Source organism: Nematostella vectensis, chromosome 10 (assembly GCF_932526225.1).
Source record: "Nematostella vectensis chromosome 10, jaNemVect1.1, whole genome shotgun sequence".
In the NCBI taxonomy this organism is placed as follows: domain Eukaryota; kingdom Metazoa; phylum Cnidaria; class Anthozoa; order Actiniaria; family Edwardsiidae; genus Nematostella; species Nematostella vectensis.
The window spans coordinates 5523824-5542510 of NC_064043.1; the positions used below are offsets into that span (position 1 = coordinate 5523824).

The 18687-nt window shown below is 41.0% G+C and overlaps 2 protein-coding genes across 6 annotated transcripts in view; one reads left to right on the forward strand and one right to left on the reverse strand.

Moving 5' to 3' along the window:
• LOC5521996 (dynein axonemal heavy chain 3-like) overlaps positions 1-18687 on the reverse strand; it is an 85438-nt gene that overhangs the window by 46922 nt on the left and 19829 nt on the right. For 4 of the 5 annotated variants that reach the window (XR_007314052.1, XM_048733821.1, XM_048733819.1 and 1 more), the window contains 16 exons: positions 18260-18458; positions 15966-16074; positions 15266-15385; positions 14760-14930; positions 13845-13982; positions 12266-12409; positions 6544-6708; positions 5621-5755; positions 5009-5062; positions 4448-4535; positions 3907-4037; positions 3148-3248; positions 2560-2674; positions 1851-1984; positions 1257-1505; positions 862-1006 (listed from right to left, as the gene is read on the reverse strand). Coding sequence is in view for 4 of the 5 variants with exons in the window: in XM_048733821.1 (XP_048589778.1) it covers positions 862-1006; positions 1257-1505; positions 1851-1984; positions 2560-2674; positions 3148-3248; positions 3907-4037; positions 4448-4535; positions 5009-5062; positions 5621-5755; positions 6544-6708; positions 12266-12409; positions 13845-13982; positions 14760-14930; positions 15266-15385; positions 15966-16074; positions 18260-18458 (2198 nt within the window). In the remaining variant the exon portion in view is untranslated. The remainder of the gene's footprint in view (positions 1-861; positions 1007-1256; positions 1506-1850; positions 1985-2559; positions 2675-3147; positions 3249-3906; positions 4038-4447; positions 4536-5008; positions 5063-5620; positions 5756-6543; positions 6709-12265; positions 12410-13844; positions 13983-14759; positions 14931-15265; positions 15386-15965; positions 16075-18259; positions 18459-18687) is intronic. The other variant, XM_048733820.1, reaches the window with a different exon arrangement.
• Positions 9230-11871, forward strand: LOC116604660 (5-hydroxytryptamine receptor 1E). The gene has a single exon (XM_032367375.2). The coding sequence runs from the start codon at positions 10460-10462 to the stop codon at positions 11627-11629; it is 1170 nt and encodes a 389-aa protein (XP_032223266.1). The 5' UTR covers positions 9230-10459; the 3' UTR covers positions 11630-11871.

The following is an 18687-nucleotide window of genomic DNA, read 5'->3' on the forward strand; positions in this document are numbered from 1 at the left end:
GTTTATTAAATTTCGATGGTCCGAGGGGGACGTTCATTAGGTAGGAGGCGTTTGTTAGAAAGAGGCGTTCTTTACAAACTATGAAAATATAACAAATCCAACAGGCCTGTAACCAGAATCAAAATTTCACCGAGGCAAAGTTAGCCACTGGATGATAAATCCAACAAAAGCAGGTGTTGATTAAGCAAGATGGCAATTAAATTACCATTTATATTTCCGGTATTCCTATGTCGTTTGTTTTTAAGCTGGCAGGGAAGGGTGCGGGGAAGGGAAGGATGGGCGGGCGTTTAATAGAGGGGGGCGTTTATTAGAGGGGCGTTCATTGCAAACTTGTAAGCTTTGGGGCGGCGTTTATTAGATCAGAGGCGTTCTTTAGATAGGGGGCGTTTATTAGGTCATTTACGGTAGGTGAAAATCCATACAGTTAAACTAAACCATGGCTCGCCATAAATTCCCGATGAAAGAAAGCTCCATGTATGCAAAATAAAGGGCATTAATTCCGTGTTTGGAAGTCTCCTCAGTGTCCTCATTAACTGTTCCTCTTTATAAAAAATCCACCAACCTTTCTGCTCAAAAGATGTTTCTGTGCAACCTATTCAAACAAGAAACTAACTTTCAAGGATGTTTAAAAAAATCCCCCTGCTTAGTTCGTTTTGTATCAATTTGTATCAATCGTTTAAAGTTCTACAGAAAATCCCCTCATTAAGTGATCACAGACCGTCGGTTTTGGTGCTCTGACAACAACACTGCTGGGAATCGTAAGCCAACATGTTTCAAGACTATGGGCGGCACCGGGAAATTTTCCAGCCCAGCTACTGAATCACCACAGAGCGATTAAGAGTGGTAATGTTCTATTTCTACCTTGGTATTCGCGGTTATCTCGGTCTCGGGAACGTTCTTCTCCCACGGATGCCATGTGCCGAATGTCGACTTGTCAAAAAAGAAATCGTAGATCAAACCCTTTCCGGGGAACTGATAACTCTTAGGAAGCTTCAGGTTGTTAGGTCTGAAATGTATATATGACATATAAGAGACAGACAAACGGAGGTCAAAACGGAGGACAAATAATAAACAGACAGGCAGACAGACAGACGGACGGACGGACGGACGGACGGACGGACGGACGGACGGACGGACGGACGGACGGACGGACAGACAGACAGACAGACAGACAGACAGACAGACAGACAGACGGACGGACGGACAAACAGACAGACAGACAGACAGACAGACAGACAGACTCAAAATGAGCTGACCTTGGGTGTTGTTTGTTGGTCCCCGCTACCAGCACCTTGATGAAGTCACTGAACTTCTCTCTGGAATCTCTGTCCAAGTGACCACCAATGGACCAGCACAACGAGAACAGGAACAGTGACTGAAGCCATTGCATGTTCTCAGCCTCGGACCGCGGGGGCTTCTCGTCTGCCCCACCCCTCTCCTCTTGGGACTCTTCGTCCTCAAAATCTTCATTTATCTCTGATTTCATAGACTCGATAGGGTCCTCTCTAAAAGATGAGAAATAAGAACAGTGTAACCTATAAACGGGTACTTAAAGTCTCGATTTAAAAAAATATATATAATCAAATAGGCAGCTATAAGCATGCGCGCGCACTCAACATGAAAACAACCGTCATGCAGCGTGCGCTTCGCTTGATGCAAGCTTAAAAAAGCGCGCGCTGCTTTCATTTTAGGAGGGAGCTAATCACCCTCCTTGTACCTGATGCTGAATTATAAGAGCGCAAACGCGACGTATGCGTATCACAAAGTTAATCGTTCTCGATAAACGCAAATAGTAGACACCATAATAAACAAACAAGAAATGAATAAATCTCTCCACGCATGCGCAGCACCTGAGCTCGTCCAGTAGAGTTCCATATAAGGTCAGCATTGCCTTCGTCATGTGCATGGGCGACATCTTGACGAAACCGACGCAGTTCCTGAGGACGAAGTCTGTACTCGGAGGCAAGAGCCAGTCGAACATCAGCTGTGTATCAAGACATTGTTTGTAATGGTGCACCACGGGCGACAGGATAGAATGGTGGCGGTCATGTTTTGTCCATGTTCTCCGGCATACCGCACTTTGAGAGAGCACTTCTGAGGTACAACTTTGCTTTTGTTTTTATTCAATATTGGAAGACATATTTTATACTTCATTTACAAAATCCAATTAAAAAATATCCCAATAGCTCCCTCAAATCAGCCGATGGAAATGCATGCTTTTCCACACTTTATAAAGATAACTAATAAGGTAGCTATTGGACAGATATTAGGAGAGAATGAAAAAATGGCGGCTGACAAAGGCTCATTAGGGCAAATTCGCTTGCTTTTTTATAGCTCAATAGGTTTGCTTTTCAGCCGTCATGGGTAAAGAGGGCCAATGTCTTAAACCACGCCACTTACAAAGCTATACAAACATAGACTGACCGCCGTTTCATACCCTACCCAGTAAAATTCATGTATTATTCGCACGTGAAATTATCTTGTGTACTGTATCTATATATAAGTGAAGTGACTGCCATATATGGTAGACAGTTTTGACAGTAGTGACGTCAATTGTACCTGAATGGCCTCCCTGTGTGCAGGTGAAAGGTTGGCGGGAAACTCACTCTCCATCCATGACGTCACCAAGGGCTCTACTCCGAGTCGAATAGGCTCCATGTAAATCATACCGCACCTTTAAAATTGAGAACCAAAAAATTAAATGGTAATTAACATCCCCAGCGAAGGGTTTTGTGCAGTATGATGCCAACAGCCTCAACCTAATGCCTAATGTAATAAGGCTAATGTAATAAGGCGAGGGGAGGGGTATACCGGAAATATGGTCCGCTAAAATGGAAAAACGAACCATCCCGCTCAAAATCCTGGCTACGGGCTTGTGGCGAAGGGGCAAAAAAATATATAATCAACTTCTCACAATATCCGGTAATGTAAGCCAGCATATCATTGCCCGGCCTTACGATGCTGACTGTTTCGGTAATGTACGCTTCTCCTGGGCTACTTTCTTGCGTTTCCCATGTTACTCGTGCTGGCTTCCTGTGTTACTTGGTTTCCCAGTGTTATACTCACGGGTTCCCTGTGTTGATTGGGTTTCCTGTGCTAAACGCACGGGTTCCCTGTGTTGCCTTTGATTTTTCTCGCCATACATACCTGCTCACGGTGGCGGGTGACGCCTGCTCCAGGTCTTGGGGCTCAAAGATCATGTTTTGTCTGTTGCTCATCTGAATAATCTCACCGCTCATCAGGCAAAGCTAAACGAGGGAAACAGGGAGGTAAGGGAGAAGGAAAAAATTACAAGGGAAAGGGCGAAAGAGAAGCAGGAAAAGTCAAGAGGTAACATAAAATATGTTTAACAGTATTACTGTGAAACATTTATACAATGGACACTTTCAAAATTTCAGATATCCGGAAAGGGCAACAAAGAGGACGGGCCGGACAGGGAAGAGAGGACGGGGCCGGAAGAGGCCAGAAATAGGAGGGGGCCGGTCAGAGAAGAGAGTTGGGGCCGGAAGGGGCAAGAAATAGGAGGGGGCCGATCAGAGAAGAGAGGTGGGGCCCGAAGGGGCAAGAAATAGGAGGGGGCCGGTCAGAGAAGAGAGGTGGGGCCCGAAGGGGCACGGTCAGAGAAGAGAGGAGGGGCCGGAAGGGGCAAGAAATAGGAGGGGGCCGGTCAGAGAAGAGAGGAGGGGCCGGAAGGGGCAAGAATGAGGAGGGGATAAGTCAGAGGAGAGAGAAAGGTCCGGAAAGGGCAAGATAAAAGACATAGGATAGTTAAGGGGCCGGAAGGGGCAAGAAAGATGAGGGGATGAGATAGAGGATACAGAAAGGCCAGAAGGGGCAAGAAAGAAATGGGGATGAGACAGAGGATAGAGAAGTGGCCAGAAGGGGCGGAGAGAAGAGACTATTGACCTTCTTATTGTCATCCAGTACGGTATTCATGTTTTCAATCCACACGGCGTCAACCGGCCCATCGAACACGATCCACTTGCGGTCTTGTGATGTGGAGGAGGCGTGCTCACGAAACGTGTTCGCCAGGACGCCTACAAAACACCAATTAAAACCGTGATTAAATAGCCTTTGCCTCCTCCCTCTCCAGATTCAGACGGTTTTTTATGGCGAGAAAAGGAGAATGGAGTAGCGATGCCACGCAGACATAATATGAATCTCAGTAGTTTAATTTTCTCTGCAAGCAAAGGCTCGTTCTTTTTTTTTTTGCTTAAAGAGCTTCTATTGGTGATTTCACAAGTTCAAACCTGGTACTAAATTTAGTTCCAAATACAGTGGCTTCTATTATAGAAAGGAAAATTAAATTAAAAGTCCACAAAAAATGTTTGCCTCGGACAAGACTCGAACAAAGGGAGATAGGCGTTGACGGGAGATGCTGTATGGGCGTGAGGGAACACTATCAAACGGGCATCCGAATTGGAATTGTCATTATCACTAAGCCTACCGTCAGACCACTCATGGGAGACTGGGTCGAATCGTCCGTACAATTGCCCCATCGTCACCGCCTTGGGGTTGATGATGCGATAATAAACCTGTGAGAAAGTAGACAAGAGTGTCATTATGCCATTGACTTTTGCATATATCTATATCCCCCTACCCATTTTTAGATTCCATATCAATTTATCATAGAGGAATGCTTTCGGGACAAAGACTACTGTGTGATTACTTGTAGTTTAGGGGACTCGTTTCATTTCAAGCGATACGGCAGTCACCCCCTCAATGGTTGTGCTACGGTTCTGAATATACATTAAAGACTTTGTTCAGAGTATTAGTAGAATTTAGAGCGCATTTACAGACGTCTTTATTTGTTACAAGAAACCATCTAATTAAAGAGTATGTGCTATAAGGGCAATCAATTAGTGCGTTAGTGTTAGAGCGTCCTAAAGATTGTGCGCTGCATAGGCAATAACATTATTAGAGCGTTAGTGATTTACGAGAGAGCTTCCAATGGATTATCCGCCATCAAGTTATTATTTAAAACTAGGTTTTACACGAGACGGCTTACAGTCATGTCTTTCTGTTCATCTTCATCTTCCACATCTTCTCCGTAGTCTATCAGCTACAAACGACTTTTCAATTAGTATGGTTAACATGATTTAATGTTAGATTTATTAATAGCTTGCTTGAATTAATCATTTGTACCGCTTAGGATTCAACAGTTAACTCTATCCGAGAATATATCTAACGTTAAATTCCATACCGATGAATCCCCCGAACTCTATCCGAGAATATATCTATCGTAAAAGTACAAAACGGTGACTCTCCCGAACTCTATTCGAGAATATATCTATCGTTAAAATCCATTATGGTGACTCTCCCGAACCCCACCCGAGGATATATCTAAAGTCCATTATGGTGACTCTCCCGAACCCCACCCGAGGATATATCTTTCGTTAAAGTCCATACCGGTGACTCTCCCGAACTCTTTCCGAGAATATATCTATCGTTAAAGTCCATACTGGTGACTCTCCCGAAACCTATCCGAGGATATATCTATCGTTAAAGTCCATACCGATGACTCTCACGAACCCCATCCGAGGATATATCTATCGTTAAAGTCCATACCGATGACTCTCACGAACCCATCCGAGGATATATCTATCGTTAAAGTCCATACCGGTGACTCTCCCGAGAACTCATCGTCTCCCATCTCCGTGAGCGCCGCCGCAAGCACTTTCCAAGCCGAAGTCTTGCCGCCAAGGGGATCCCCCACGATCATGAACCCATGACGAACCAACATCATCTCATAAATCTAGACAGACAAGGGTTAAAGAATATCTGCCAGCCGCCATTTTGTCATTGTAGCAAAATACCAAATGGTACAAAGCATCAATGTGTAGTTCCAGCAAATATCCATACCCCCCACCACCAACACCACCAATAAAGGGGGTCGGAGTTATAACCCCCCCACACCCCTCTGGAAAAAATAAATACAGTAACTAATAAAGGAAAAGGGCATTTTACCCCCCTCCCGGCTGGAAATTCCTGGGCTTTTCTTCACCTTGAAAGAGCGGCCAATATGAGAGGGCAATATAAAGCATGATTTTGATGTCGATTATGATGTTGATGTGGTTGTTGATGATGGTGATAATGTGGTTGATGGTGATGGTGATGATCATGATGATGATGGTGATGATAATGATGGTGATGACCATGATGTGTTGATGATTATTGTAATTATGTTCACTGGACTTACGACTTTTCCTGTGCGAGCTCGCTATTTCTCATCAAAAATACCAAAACCAGCCCAATACTCCCTGTACTATGCAAATATCTCATAATTCGATTAAAATGAAGAGATATTTAGGTAAGGTATTTGAGACACCCTAGATTGGCCCGATAACTTACCATGATTGGACACGAATCAAGCACCGGACATAGTGATTATGACAAAAAAGAAGACCAAGACGTAACAGGAGACGAAAAAGTAAGATGTTGAGACGAATAAAGAGAAAAAATGTCACGAGGAAAGCGGGGAATTGAAAGATCTATTTGAAAGTGCCGAGAGCAGTCAGATTCATGCCGACATGAAAAGGTTACCTGTATGATCTTCTCGATGAACCACGGTACGGGCTGCAGTCCCAGACGCCTGATGTTGGCCACGATGGCATCCTCCAGGACCCCATGCTCAGGGTTCGGCAGCTGAATCCCGGGGAACAGATCCGAGACGATGCCCTCGAACAGAGGTAAGTCTTGAGATAAGAACTGAAGGACAAAACAAATAGCAGGGAAGTAAGAGATAGATAGGCCAGTCTTGTGGTGGGAATTGAAGAAAAAAGTGGCAAAGGCCCGTAGGTATGGGATAGAGAGGTCAGTCTCGAGATAAGAATTAAAGGACAAAATAGCAAAAGTATGGCAAAGATAGGCCAATCTTGTGATAAGAAAGGACAAAATAGCAAAAGTAAGTATGTCAAAGATAGGCCAGTCTTGCGATAAGAATTAAAGTACAAAATAGCAAAAGTAAGTATGGCAAGGATATGCCAGTCTTTTGATAACAATTAAAGGACAAAATAGCAAAAGTAAGTATGGCAAAGATAGGCCAGTCTTGTAATAAGAATTGAGGGACAAAATAGCAAAAGTAAGTATGGCAAAGATAAGCCAGTCTTGTGGTAAGAATTGAAGGACAAAATAGCAGAAGTAAGTATGGCAAAGATAGGCCAATCTTGTGACGAGAACTGATGAAAAAATACAACGCAGGTATTAGCATGAAATAGAAAAGAGAGTCGTTTGTAAGATAGAGAAACTTGTTAACCAGCAATGCCATGAAGTTTTCCCCAGGAAGGGGTATAGCTTTAAAGTACGCGCAATGAGAGATAAAATTCTCAAAACAACTAAAAGTTATTTTTATTTGGCTGTCAATTCTATTCACATTTGACAAACGTTTCATAATTTGGTCAGTAAAAAATGAAACACTATACAACACCAAGAGACCATGATATAAGAGAACGAATCCCCGTGGCCCATGATGTCGTTCATGAAGGCTATTTTTAGATTGCGCGAGCTTTTCAATCATAGCATCCATACATGGTTTGTCGCGCCATATTTGGTTATGGGCACCACGAGCTAGTACAATTTCAAAACAAATTTTTTCCCACCCTGCACTTCTTTGCTTCGTTCGCTACCTGTTTTTATCCTTTTAGCTTCTCTTCAAGGCTCATGATCACAATGCTACTCATGGGGTGGTGTCCTGTTATCTAAATTTTTTATTAATAATTGAACGGGAAGACGTCGGGGAGACGGTGAATTTGGAGTTCATTCAAGATGCATCGTGCAGACTCCTAAAAAGTTCATTTTCTCTGCAATTCGGTGAGATAGAATACCTAGGCATTCTCAGAGTCTATGTTATGTATTTAAATACAAAAAGGCCTTTATTTTTCTTTGATTTATAACATTTTTAGATGAATGAACTTAAATTCTTCACGCAAATGTTCAGACATCATGTCACTCAAGAAACCCTTGTCACTGGAATAAGATTTACTTCATTATAAAGACTCGGTGTGAATATAATGGTATTAAGTTCTGGATGTATCTTTTTCATTAAAAGGGAATTGGAAGAGAATTTTGTTTTGTAAACACAGATTTATGATTGATTGTTGTGTTATAATTTGCGAATCAGCAGTGAAAACTTTTACTGGGGAAGTTGATCCCAGAGCCTAAAATCACGCATTTTATGCATTTCAATGTCCAAGAAACGGTTGATTGGCTCCAGAGTATTCTATGGAAGAACATATTTACAGCGTTCGTAAAAAAAGAAGGTATTTTCGGTCAAAACGATTTCCAAAACATCCTTTGCCGGATCACATTGCTCAAGATGTGATCGTGCGTAAGACTCGTGTTGCTAGGAAACGTGAGCGCTAACCAATCAGAGACGTATCTAAAAATAACTGCTTGTTCTAAAAATAGTTTTTACGAACGTCATCATTGCAACATACCCTAATACGGGGGATTCGTTCTCTTACATCATGGTCTCTTGACAACACTTGATATTGTGGTATTATAGTGACTGGTAACAAATCTTACACTTTAGTTTTGTAAAACCATAGCATCTATAGGTATATCAATAAATCACTACATTATCTACATATATTTGGTTTCAATGAACTTTTTCAATTAAAAAAACTCCCTGATTCGCTTCCCTTATCATAATATAGATCCTATGCAATCACTACAGGCCACGGTCTAATAAGCAAGCCAATTTTGTAATTTGAAAGGAAGCCGAAAAACTATTGGCCTTAATGAAAAAATCCCAATCAATCTAAATTAACACGAAAACAAAGAGAATAATTCAAAACACCGATCAACCAGAGATTCATAACTTACATAATTTACTACGAAAAAACATCTTAGGAGTGGTCTTTTATTGTCTGATTGTCGTCATCATCATGAGTGAATTATCAAAAGCCTTAGAGTTGAGAACGTCATTCAAAAACACTCATCACTTTAATGCTAAGAAGGGGGTGATAACTGCGCCTCAATCTCTGAATCACCAGAAATCATTGCAAACTCATTAGCATATATAACAAACACGAAAACATTACTGCCATACTACAATTCCTATTTAGTAAAACTTTAATTCCAAAATAACTGCTTTGTCTCTATAACAATATAGTTGGTTGATTACAAATATTAGAGAAATACTCCGACACGACTTTTCCGACATACTGATTAAAGGAGTCCAAAAAGTCAAAAACCTAAGAAAAGAACGGTCTTATTATATTGAGCCAAAGACGACCGTCACAAAGCCCTGCATGAGGTTTTGCGTACATAGACATATTTTTTTATGTTTTCAAATGTTACGATACTATGTGACGTCACAGCGGAAATTTGCATCAATCAAAACAATCTAACAATTCATTTGCGGTCATCGATATTGTAAACAATTAATGTGTATACAAACCGATATATTGGTATCAGCATTTCAAGAGTGGTCGAGAACTTAATTAGAGCGTAAAGCTTGAAGCCAGGGACCAAGAAATTTGACCAATCCCTTACTAGTTGGCTGTTGATAATTCAGACTACATGCTGATCGAAAACAAGACAAAGAGAAAATACAATTGTTGGATGGGTAATTTCATTACACGACAACGCAACCAGAAGACGAAAAACCTGATAGAAAAATTTAAAACGTTGGGAAAAAACAATGTTCTGAACGAGAAAACACGCAAAGCATTCAAAGAACTTCTTCAGAAGGTGACTTTCTTATCCGAACTTGAATCAAAGAGAACTTAAAAGGAAGAGGAAAATAATCAAATCAACAGACTCGACCGAGCAAGACAAAACAAGAAATAGGTGGTTGATATCTAGAAGAGACTGTTAATTCAAGAAGTCTGTTTAAATTCAAATTGGAGTTCTAAGCGATGGCACATCCAGCAAGGTGGTCCATTTGAAGATCTGTTGGACAGACTTCAGAAATTGTCTATCATGACAAGTCGTGTTTACAGATGCCAAACTGCATTCTACTTGTAATTAAACATCTTCATGGACGTTGTATAATTCGTCATTAGTGACTAAGATTCTATAAAAATTTAGACGCAATTTTATTTCGTGGGAGTTAGGGACTTGTATCAAGATGAGCGAGTTGGACGGAAGAGCAATCTAGAATCCAAACCGGAACTCTACATCGCCAAACAAGAACTCACAAGTAATATAACCAAATATTTGAAAAGGCGGATAGCAAATAATGACAAGCAAATATACAATAGAAAAGGGAAGTGCAACGAGCGATCAGGAATCGTATTATTCAAGTGAAGAAGCTTGACTTCCTGGTAAGCACGTGTTATCTCTCCAACGCAAACCAAAAAAGACGGGTGCATCAAGCCAGGAATCTCTGTACGTATTGAACGGAAGTAGAACGTAAAATTTCAGGAGACAAAAACAGAGCTCGCTACGCTGACCAAGCCTTCGTATCATCGAAGTGAAGTGGGATTTTGCAAACGTGGAATCGAGATCTCCAGCAATGATGAATGCAACATCTTGCGCGGTAGGGAGCAACCTGCAATACCTCGAGTTCCTAAGACCCGCTTACATCGCGAACTGCGTGCTAAACTCAATCTTCGCAATGGTAGCAATTATAGGGAACTCCCTGGTTGTACTCGCGCTCAAGAGGAACCCGGGGCTGCAAGACCCGTGTTACTTATTACTCGGTATCCTAGCGATGACGGATCTGGCGGTAGGCGTACTTGTACAACCGATGTATGTGATTTACAAAGTGGCGGAGCTTTACGAGATGGCAGAGATGTCTTGTATAACAGGCGTGATCACTAACATACTCGCGAATATCGCGTCGGGTATGTCATTCCTCACCATGAATCTCATCACCGTGGACCGTTTTTTTGCGTTACATTTACACTTGCGTTACAAAGGGATTGTCACGCGAGGTCTCTATGTTAAGGTCACGCTAGGGACGTTGGCAATCGTTTTCTTGTTTGCGTCCTTTTATCCGTGGAAGGTGAATGTCTCGGTCGTCTTCAATGCATTTGTCGTGGCGATATGTCTGATTATTTCTACCGTGGCGTACATCAAAATCATACATGTTCTAAAGCATCACCAAGCCGCTATCCAGTCTGAATCCGAGTTAAACAGACATAAGATCTCCGATTTAGAAAAGTACCAGTGCGATATCCAATCAAAGACCGAACTTAGCAATCATGTCACAGAGGAAGGACCAAAACACCTCCACAACAATATTCACCAACACCGCCATAACAATATTCACCCACAAAAGGATCTTACCAATCTAAGTGTCCCAGATAAAAGACTCGATAAGTGCCATAATGAAGTCACTTCTCAAAGCGATCCTAACAAAGTCTCAGTGTTTGGGATCAAGAAGTACCGCAAGTCTCTAGTGAGCATGGTGTACGTGCAGGCAGTGTTTCTGTTGTGTTACACGCCGCTCTTGTTGACTCTTATAGCAAGATTTTTTGTCGGGGTGTCCAAGGAGTGGAAGTTAGGCTGGAACATAACAACCACTGTGGTCTATATCAACTCATCGCTGAATCCTTTGCTTTACTGTTGGAAACTAAAGCGCGTGAGAGTAGCGGTGATTAGAACTACGACTATGTTATGGCATGGAGAGGAGAACACGCATTCTAGAGTGCCCGGAGCGAGTGTGGGCTTAGAGGTTTAGGGGAAAATACCAAGTACCAAGTACCCTGTACCAAGTAACAAGTACCCTGGTTTCAAAACCTGAGGGTAGCCAGCTAACCTACGTTTACGGCGCAACACTTGAGCGCAAAATGCTAGTTACCCAGACGCCTAAGCGCGATGGTCAAAATGTATCAATTGTAAGACTGTAATATTAACGATCTCCAGCATCACAATCTTGTTTTTTAGTAAATAAATATGTCGTCATGAAAGCGTTCCATTCTACTAAGCCGTCTATTCTATTGATATGAATATAGAATCCCGTATTAGCGTCACACCTTTTTGGTAGTGTCAACCCGACAGTACGCAACCCAGACCCAACCTACCCCAGACCCACCCTACCCCAGACCCAACCTACCCCAGACCCAACCTACCCCAGACCCAACCTACCCCAGACCCAACCCACCCCAGACCAAACCTACCCCAGACCCAACCTACCCCAGACCCAACCTACCCCAGACCCAACCTACCCCAGACCCAATCTACCCCAAACCCAACAGACCCAAGACACAACCTACCCCAGACCCAACCTATCCAAGATCTCATCCTTTTAAATTCACCCTGTTACCCGATACCCAGCCTGAAACACGCCCCTGCATACCTCCACGTCAAGCCTCACCTTGGGTAAGTTGACATCCATAATGGACCGCAGCATTAGAATCTCTTCGCTTTGTTGCGGGAATTTAAGTTTGAGGTTTCCAGCTGCCGTCAGTACCGACTTCACGGCTCGCATTCCGTAATCATAATGGTGTTGAGACGAAAGCTGTGCAATGAGACGCCCAAGTTAGTCTTACAATCCCAACTAACAAACAAGCCATGGATCTGGATGAGTGACACCTCAATTTGACCTGATACCAGTTAGGAGGGTTGGTTAATGCACTAACCACAATATCTAGCTGTCACTAAGAAAATGAGCCCTTTTTTCCATTCAAGATGTCTTACGACATTTTTGTTATGCACATAACTCGGAGGCTCGGTATAGCGGTAACCGTTAGCCATGAATGAAAAGCGCGTGTCGGAGAACTGCGGTGGATCAATGGCATAGACTTGGGGGGAGGGGGTATGCGAATTTTTCTCATTCTTTAACCTGGGAACCGCTACAAATAAAAAAGAGCCAATAGAACAAGTTCATATAAAGTTCTGTAAAATGTTGCTCGGCGTTGGAAAAGGTGCAAGTAATAACGCATGCAGAGGCGAACTTGGAAGGCTTCCCATGAGAACAAAGGCAAAAATGCGATCTTTAAAATTATGGCTGAAATTATCTAATGTAAACGAAATGTAGAAACTTTCGAAAACTGCATACAATTGGATTAAGGAGGCAGACAACAAAGCCTTCTGGAGTTATAAAATAAAAGACTGGCTCAATCGAAATGGGCTGGGAGATATATGGGAATGCCAAAATCTAATAACTGGTAATTTTAATGCAATTGAAAAGTTAATAAAACAAAGAATACAAGACGTTGAGTTACAGACATGGTTCGGCGACATACATGATGACATAAGAAAAGAATCCAACCAACAAAACAAACTTAGAACCTATAGAATATTCAAAACAACATACGAATTTGAAACATATATCAGCCAGGTCACCAATACAAACCACAGAATCGTGCTGATAAAACTGCGAATTAGCAATCATAAGCTCGAAATCGAAGCTGCGCGTTATCGAAAACCTTACAAAAGAGCAAATGAGAGGATATGCCCTATTTGCGCTACCGGTGGGGTGGAGGATGAGGTTTATTTCCTGACAAGATGCCCCAAATTTTGTGATGAAAGAGCCGAACTTTTCACAAACATACAAATGGCAATAAACATTAATGTTAAACGAATGTCAGGAAATGACCTCTTCCTCCTCCTCATTAATCCACCTAAAAACTTCAAAAAATAATAGCAAAATTTATTGCCAAAATCACTGCGTTACGAAGCATATTAACGTTGTAGTCCTTCATCGCATGTGAAACTATCTTAATTTTATTTGGAACTTATCCCATGTACACAATCTGTATAAGGACCAAATAAAAAGTATGTATGATCGCTAGGAATTCCGGCACGTGATACCATTTACAATTACAGTGCTCACTGCGTGGAGCAGGTCTGTATATATACATGACAAGTAAGTCTGTCGCAATGTCACCATCGCCATGACTTCCGTTGTAAATTTACGCTATTGTAATACTTGATATACGCATTGCATGTACCTGCTCACTGCAAAGCCTGTAGACGGCAACGATCTTTGCGGACAAACTTCGCGCGTTCACGAACCCCATAGAATACAGACTGATCTCACTGATGAGCGCATAGTCCGGCACCATCATCGCCACTGTGCGGAACAACACCTAAAGAGACCAATCAGAGCTCAAGGTTATGGTCACGTGATGGGGCTGCGTCAATGAAAGCCCAAGGCTACAGTCACGTGGGATGTGTTGAACAAATGAGAGCTCAAGATCACGGCAACACGTGGGTTTAACCAACAAGAGCTTATGCATATGCTGAGCCAATACAACAGGCATGCCAAGTTCAAGATAGCCCGAGTATCAGGCGATTTTATTTTTCAAAAGTTGGAGAGGACAAATAAAACTACGCCTGACACAAATACTAGACGCGACGCCTGCCGCCCTATTTCAGGCCGCTGTCAATGACTCGTGTGGTAGAACAATCAAAATGCCCAAATCAAATTATAAACAGCATTTTTGTCTGGGGTCTGTCTAAGAATTTGATAACTACTACTAATAATGCCCTTGGTATTAAGCAGTTTCTATGACATTTATAGTTCCAGCGCCTTTAGTATAGACTTTAGTTCGAAAAATGATACCGAAGAGAACTAAACACAAGCAACGACCGGCCTGGCGAGAAATTTGAACATCGGCCAAAAGCAGCAATGGCCAATCAGCACACCCCGTTCAAGTATCATCTTGTGGCTGCGATCCACTGTGGATCGCAAAACATGAGATCTGAACAGTATTTGTATCAGGCCCTCCTCTCGTTTCCCGGTATTTACTTTTTAGAGAACGTAGAAGGACCTGATCCTCAAGAAAAAAGTTACATGAGACAGAGAATGGGAGTTCAAAATGACTCTCAAGCATAGGGTGTTGAACTCATGTGTTGACATTTACCTTGAGGTTGTCCGGTAGCTCGGCCCGTCCGGCGTAGCCAGGGTTCATGGTAATAAACATGGTGCAAGTTGGATCGAGTGAAATCTCCGTGCCTTCGAACACAAACTTGGCCACTTGGTCCATGACCGCGCGCTGAATGGTCAAAATCTGCTGGGCTACAACTGACAGGACCTGTAAAATGAGCATTATAATTGGCTAGTGATATGTGAAAACCGTCATATGTGGGAACCGTCATGAAGAATGACCGTTCTAAAATATTGATGTAGAAGAAAGAGATAGAAAAGCAGAAACTTTATTAAAAAAGTGTGTGTTTAATGTTTGGAATCGTCCGGGCTTTTGTTTCTAATGCTGTAACTTATTAAGGCCGAACTAATAAAAATTTAAAGAACTCTTGCGTGACACATCCTCGTTCCCAGTGCCTCTGCCTTCGCTTTAAACATCGGAGAGGCACTGTAAACGAGGTAGATTGTGACAGCAGTTGTAACAAGGGAAGGGAGAGAGCGTACCTCTAGCTCAATCCTGTTGAACTCGTCGAAGCAGGCCCAGGCGCCAGACTGCGCCAAACCCTTGAAGAACTTTCCCATGGCTTTATAGTCCAGGCCATCTGAACAGTTGAAAACCACACACTGGAAAACGACAACGACTTTATATAAGACGCACAAAAGACATAGATGGGAAGGAGTCGGTATGTTTATGCCCCGTTGGCCATCCCAACCGCAAACTATCAAGGTTTGTTCCGCTTTACATAGTGGCTTTTAAAGGGCACTCCTACGCCGAAGAGTCATTTGGGCATCAAACCTTGCATATCAGTATAACTAGATCCTAGGGTTAGGGTTAGGGCGAGTAAACTACAAGATTGCACGTCTATTGTTACATTGTCTATTGTCATTGTCCCGTTTAAGTTCACGAGGGTCATCCGCGACCTTGTCAACCTAGGAAAAATGCCAAGTGCGAGAAATCGTCCATTTCCATCGGCTGAAAACTATTGCAGTTTTTTTCCACCGAAATTGGTAAATAACGTATAAACCATTTCCGATGGCTATTTCGAAATTCCTTCAAACAATTTGTCATCCTGTTCTAAATGAAAACAATAAAATAGGTGGGGCTGACGACTGCTCCTTCAATATACGAAAATAACAAAAGGACTGCATAGGACGCGGAAGGAAAATGGAGGACGGGAAGTCAAAGTGATTAGCGCATACGCACCTGTTTCGCCACAGCCTTAGCGAGGTCCTTGCAAGTCTCCGTTTTTCCCGTCCCGGCAGGCCCTTCGGGTGCACCTCCAAGGTTCAGTAACAGCGCACCCATGAGCGTCCTGTACACGAGGAGACAATATCAGAGACACTCATAAAAAACGATACACAATGAGACAATATCAGAGACAATAGAGAAACACAATGTATAGAGTTAGACGATAGAGAGACAAGAAACGATACAGCTAGACAATGGAGTGACATAAGAAACGATAGAGTTAGACAACAAAGAGACACAAGAAACGATATAGTTAGACAACAGAGAGACAAGAAACGATACAGTTAGACAACAGAGAGACAAGAAACGATACAGTTAGACAATACAGAGACAAGAAACGATACAGTTAGACAATAGAGAGACACAAGAAACGATAGAGTTAGACAATAGATAGACATAAGGAACAATAGAGTAAGACATACATAGACAGAATAAAAATAGATGTAAGATATACATAGACAGAATAAACAATAGAGGTAAGATATACATAGACAGAATAAACAATAGAGTAAGACATACATAGGCAGAAAAAAACAATAAAGTAAGACATACATAGACAGAATAAATAATAGAGTAAGACATACATAGACAGAATAAATAATAGAGTAAGATATACATAGACAGAATAAACAATAGAGTAAGACATACATAGACAACATAAACAATAGAGTAAGATATACATAGACAACATAAACAATAGAGTAAGACATACATAGACAACATAAACAATAGAGTAAGACATACATAGACAGAATAAATAATAGAGTAAGACATACATAGACAGAATAAACAATAGAGTAAGATATACATAAACAACATAAACAATAGAGTAAGACATACATAGACAACATAAACAATAGAGTAAGATATACATAAACAACCTAAACAATATAGTAAGACATACATAGACAGAATAAACAATAGAGTAAGATATACATAGACAGAATAAACAATAGAGTAAGACATACATAGACAGAATAAACAATAGAGTAAGACATACATAAACAACATAAACAATAGAGTAAGACATACATAGACAGAATAAACAATAGAGTAAGACATACATAGACAGAATAAACAATAGAGTAAGATATACATAGACAGAATAAACAATAGAGTAAGATATACATAGACAGAATAAACAATAGAGTAAGACATACATAGACAGAATAAACAATAGAGTAAGACATACATAGACAGAATAAACAATAGAGTAAGACATACACAGACAGAATAAACAATAGAGTAAGACATACATAGACAGAATAAACAATAGAGTAAAATATACATAGACAGAATAAACAATAGAGTAAGATATACATAAACAACCTAAACAATATAGTAAGACATACATAGACAGAATAAACAATAGAGTAAGATATACATAGACAGAATAAACAATATAGTAAGACATACATAGACAGAATAAACAATAGAGTAAGATATACATAAACAACCTAAACAATATAGTAAGACATACATAGACAGAATAAACAATAGAGTAAGATATACATAGACAGAATAAACAATAGAGTAAGACATACATAGACAGAATAAACAATAGAGTAAGATATACATAGACAGAATAAACAATAGAGTAAGACATACATAGGCAGAATAAACAATAGAGTAAGATATACATAGACAGAATAAACAATAGAGTAAGACATACATAGACAACATAAACAATAGAGTAAGACATACATAGACAACATAAACAATATAGTAAGACATACATAGACAGAATAAACAATAGAGTAAGACATACATAGACAGAATAAACAATAGAGTAAGATATACATAGACAGAATAAACAATAGAGTAAGACATACATAGGCAGAATAAACAATAGAGTAAGACATACATAGACAACATAAACAATATAGTAAGACATACATAGACAACATAAACAATATAGTAAGACATACATAGACAGAATAAACAATAGAGTAAGACATACATAGACAGAATAAACAATAGAGTAAGACATACATAGACAGAATAAACAATAGAGGTAAGACATACATAGACAGAATAAATAATAGAGTAAGACATACATAGACAGAATAAATAATAGAGTAAGACATACATAGACAGAATAAACAATAGAGTAAGACATACATAGACAGAATAAACAATAGAGTAAGACATACATAGACAGAATAAATAATAGAGTAAGACATACATAGACAGAATAAATAATAGAGTAAGATATACATAAACAACATAAACAATAGAGTAAGACCCACCTGTAGCAGCGATCCGTTAGTGGTGTTATGACCAGACGGCCGGAGTTCCCGAGGTACTCATAAGCGTACTTGACAGTGGTGGTGATCATCTTGACCATGACGGACTTACTCTCCCAGTAATACCGCAGCTGGCTGATCCACTGGAAGTCCGCGGGGTCCGTCACTTGATCCTCCACCAGCTTAGCCACAACGTCACGTGCTGAAGAAGAACACATGGTCGAACATTCAAATATCCATTTAATATTGTGGGATCATAGGATCGTTTGGCATTGTGGGATCATCTGGTATTGTAGGATCACTTGGCATTGTGGGATCGTCTGGCATTGTGGGATCATCTGGCATGGTAGGATCGTCTGGCATTGTGGGATCATTTGGCATCGTGGGATCGTCTGGCATTGTGGGATCATTTGGCATTGTGGGATCGTCTG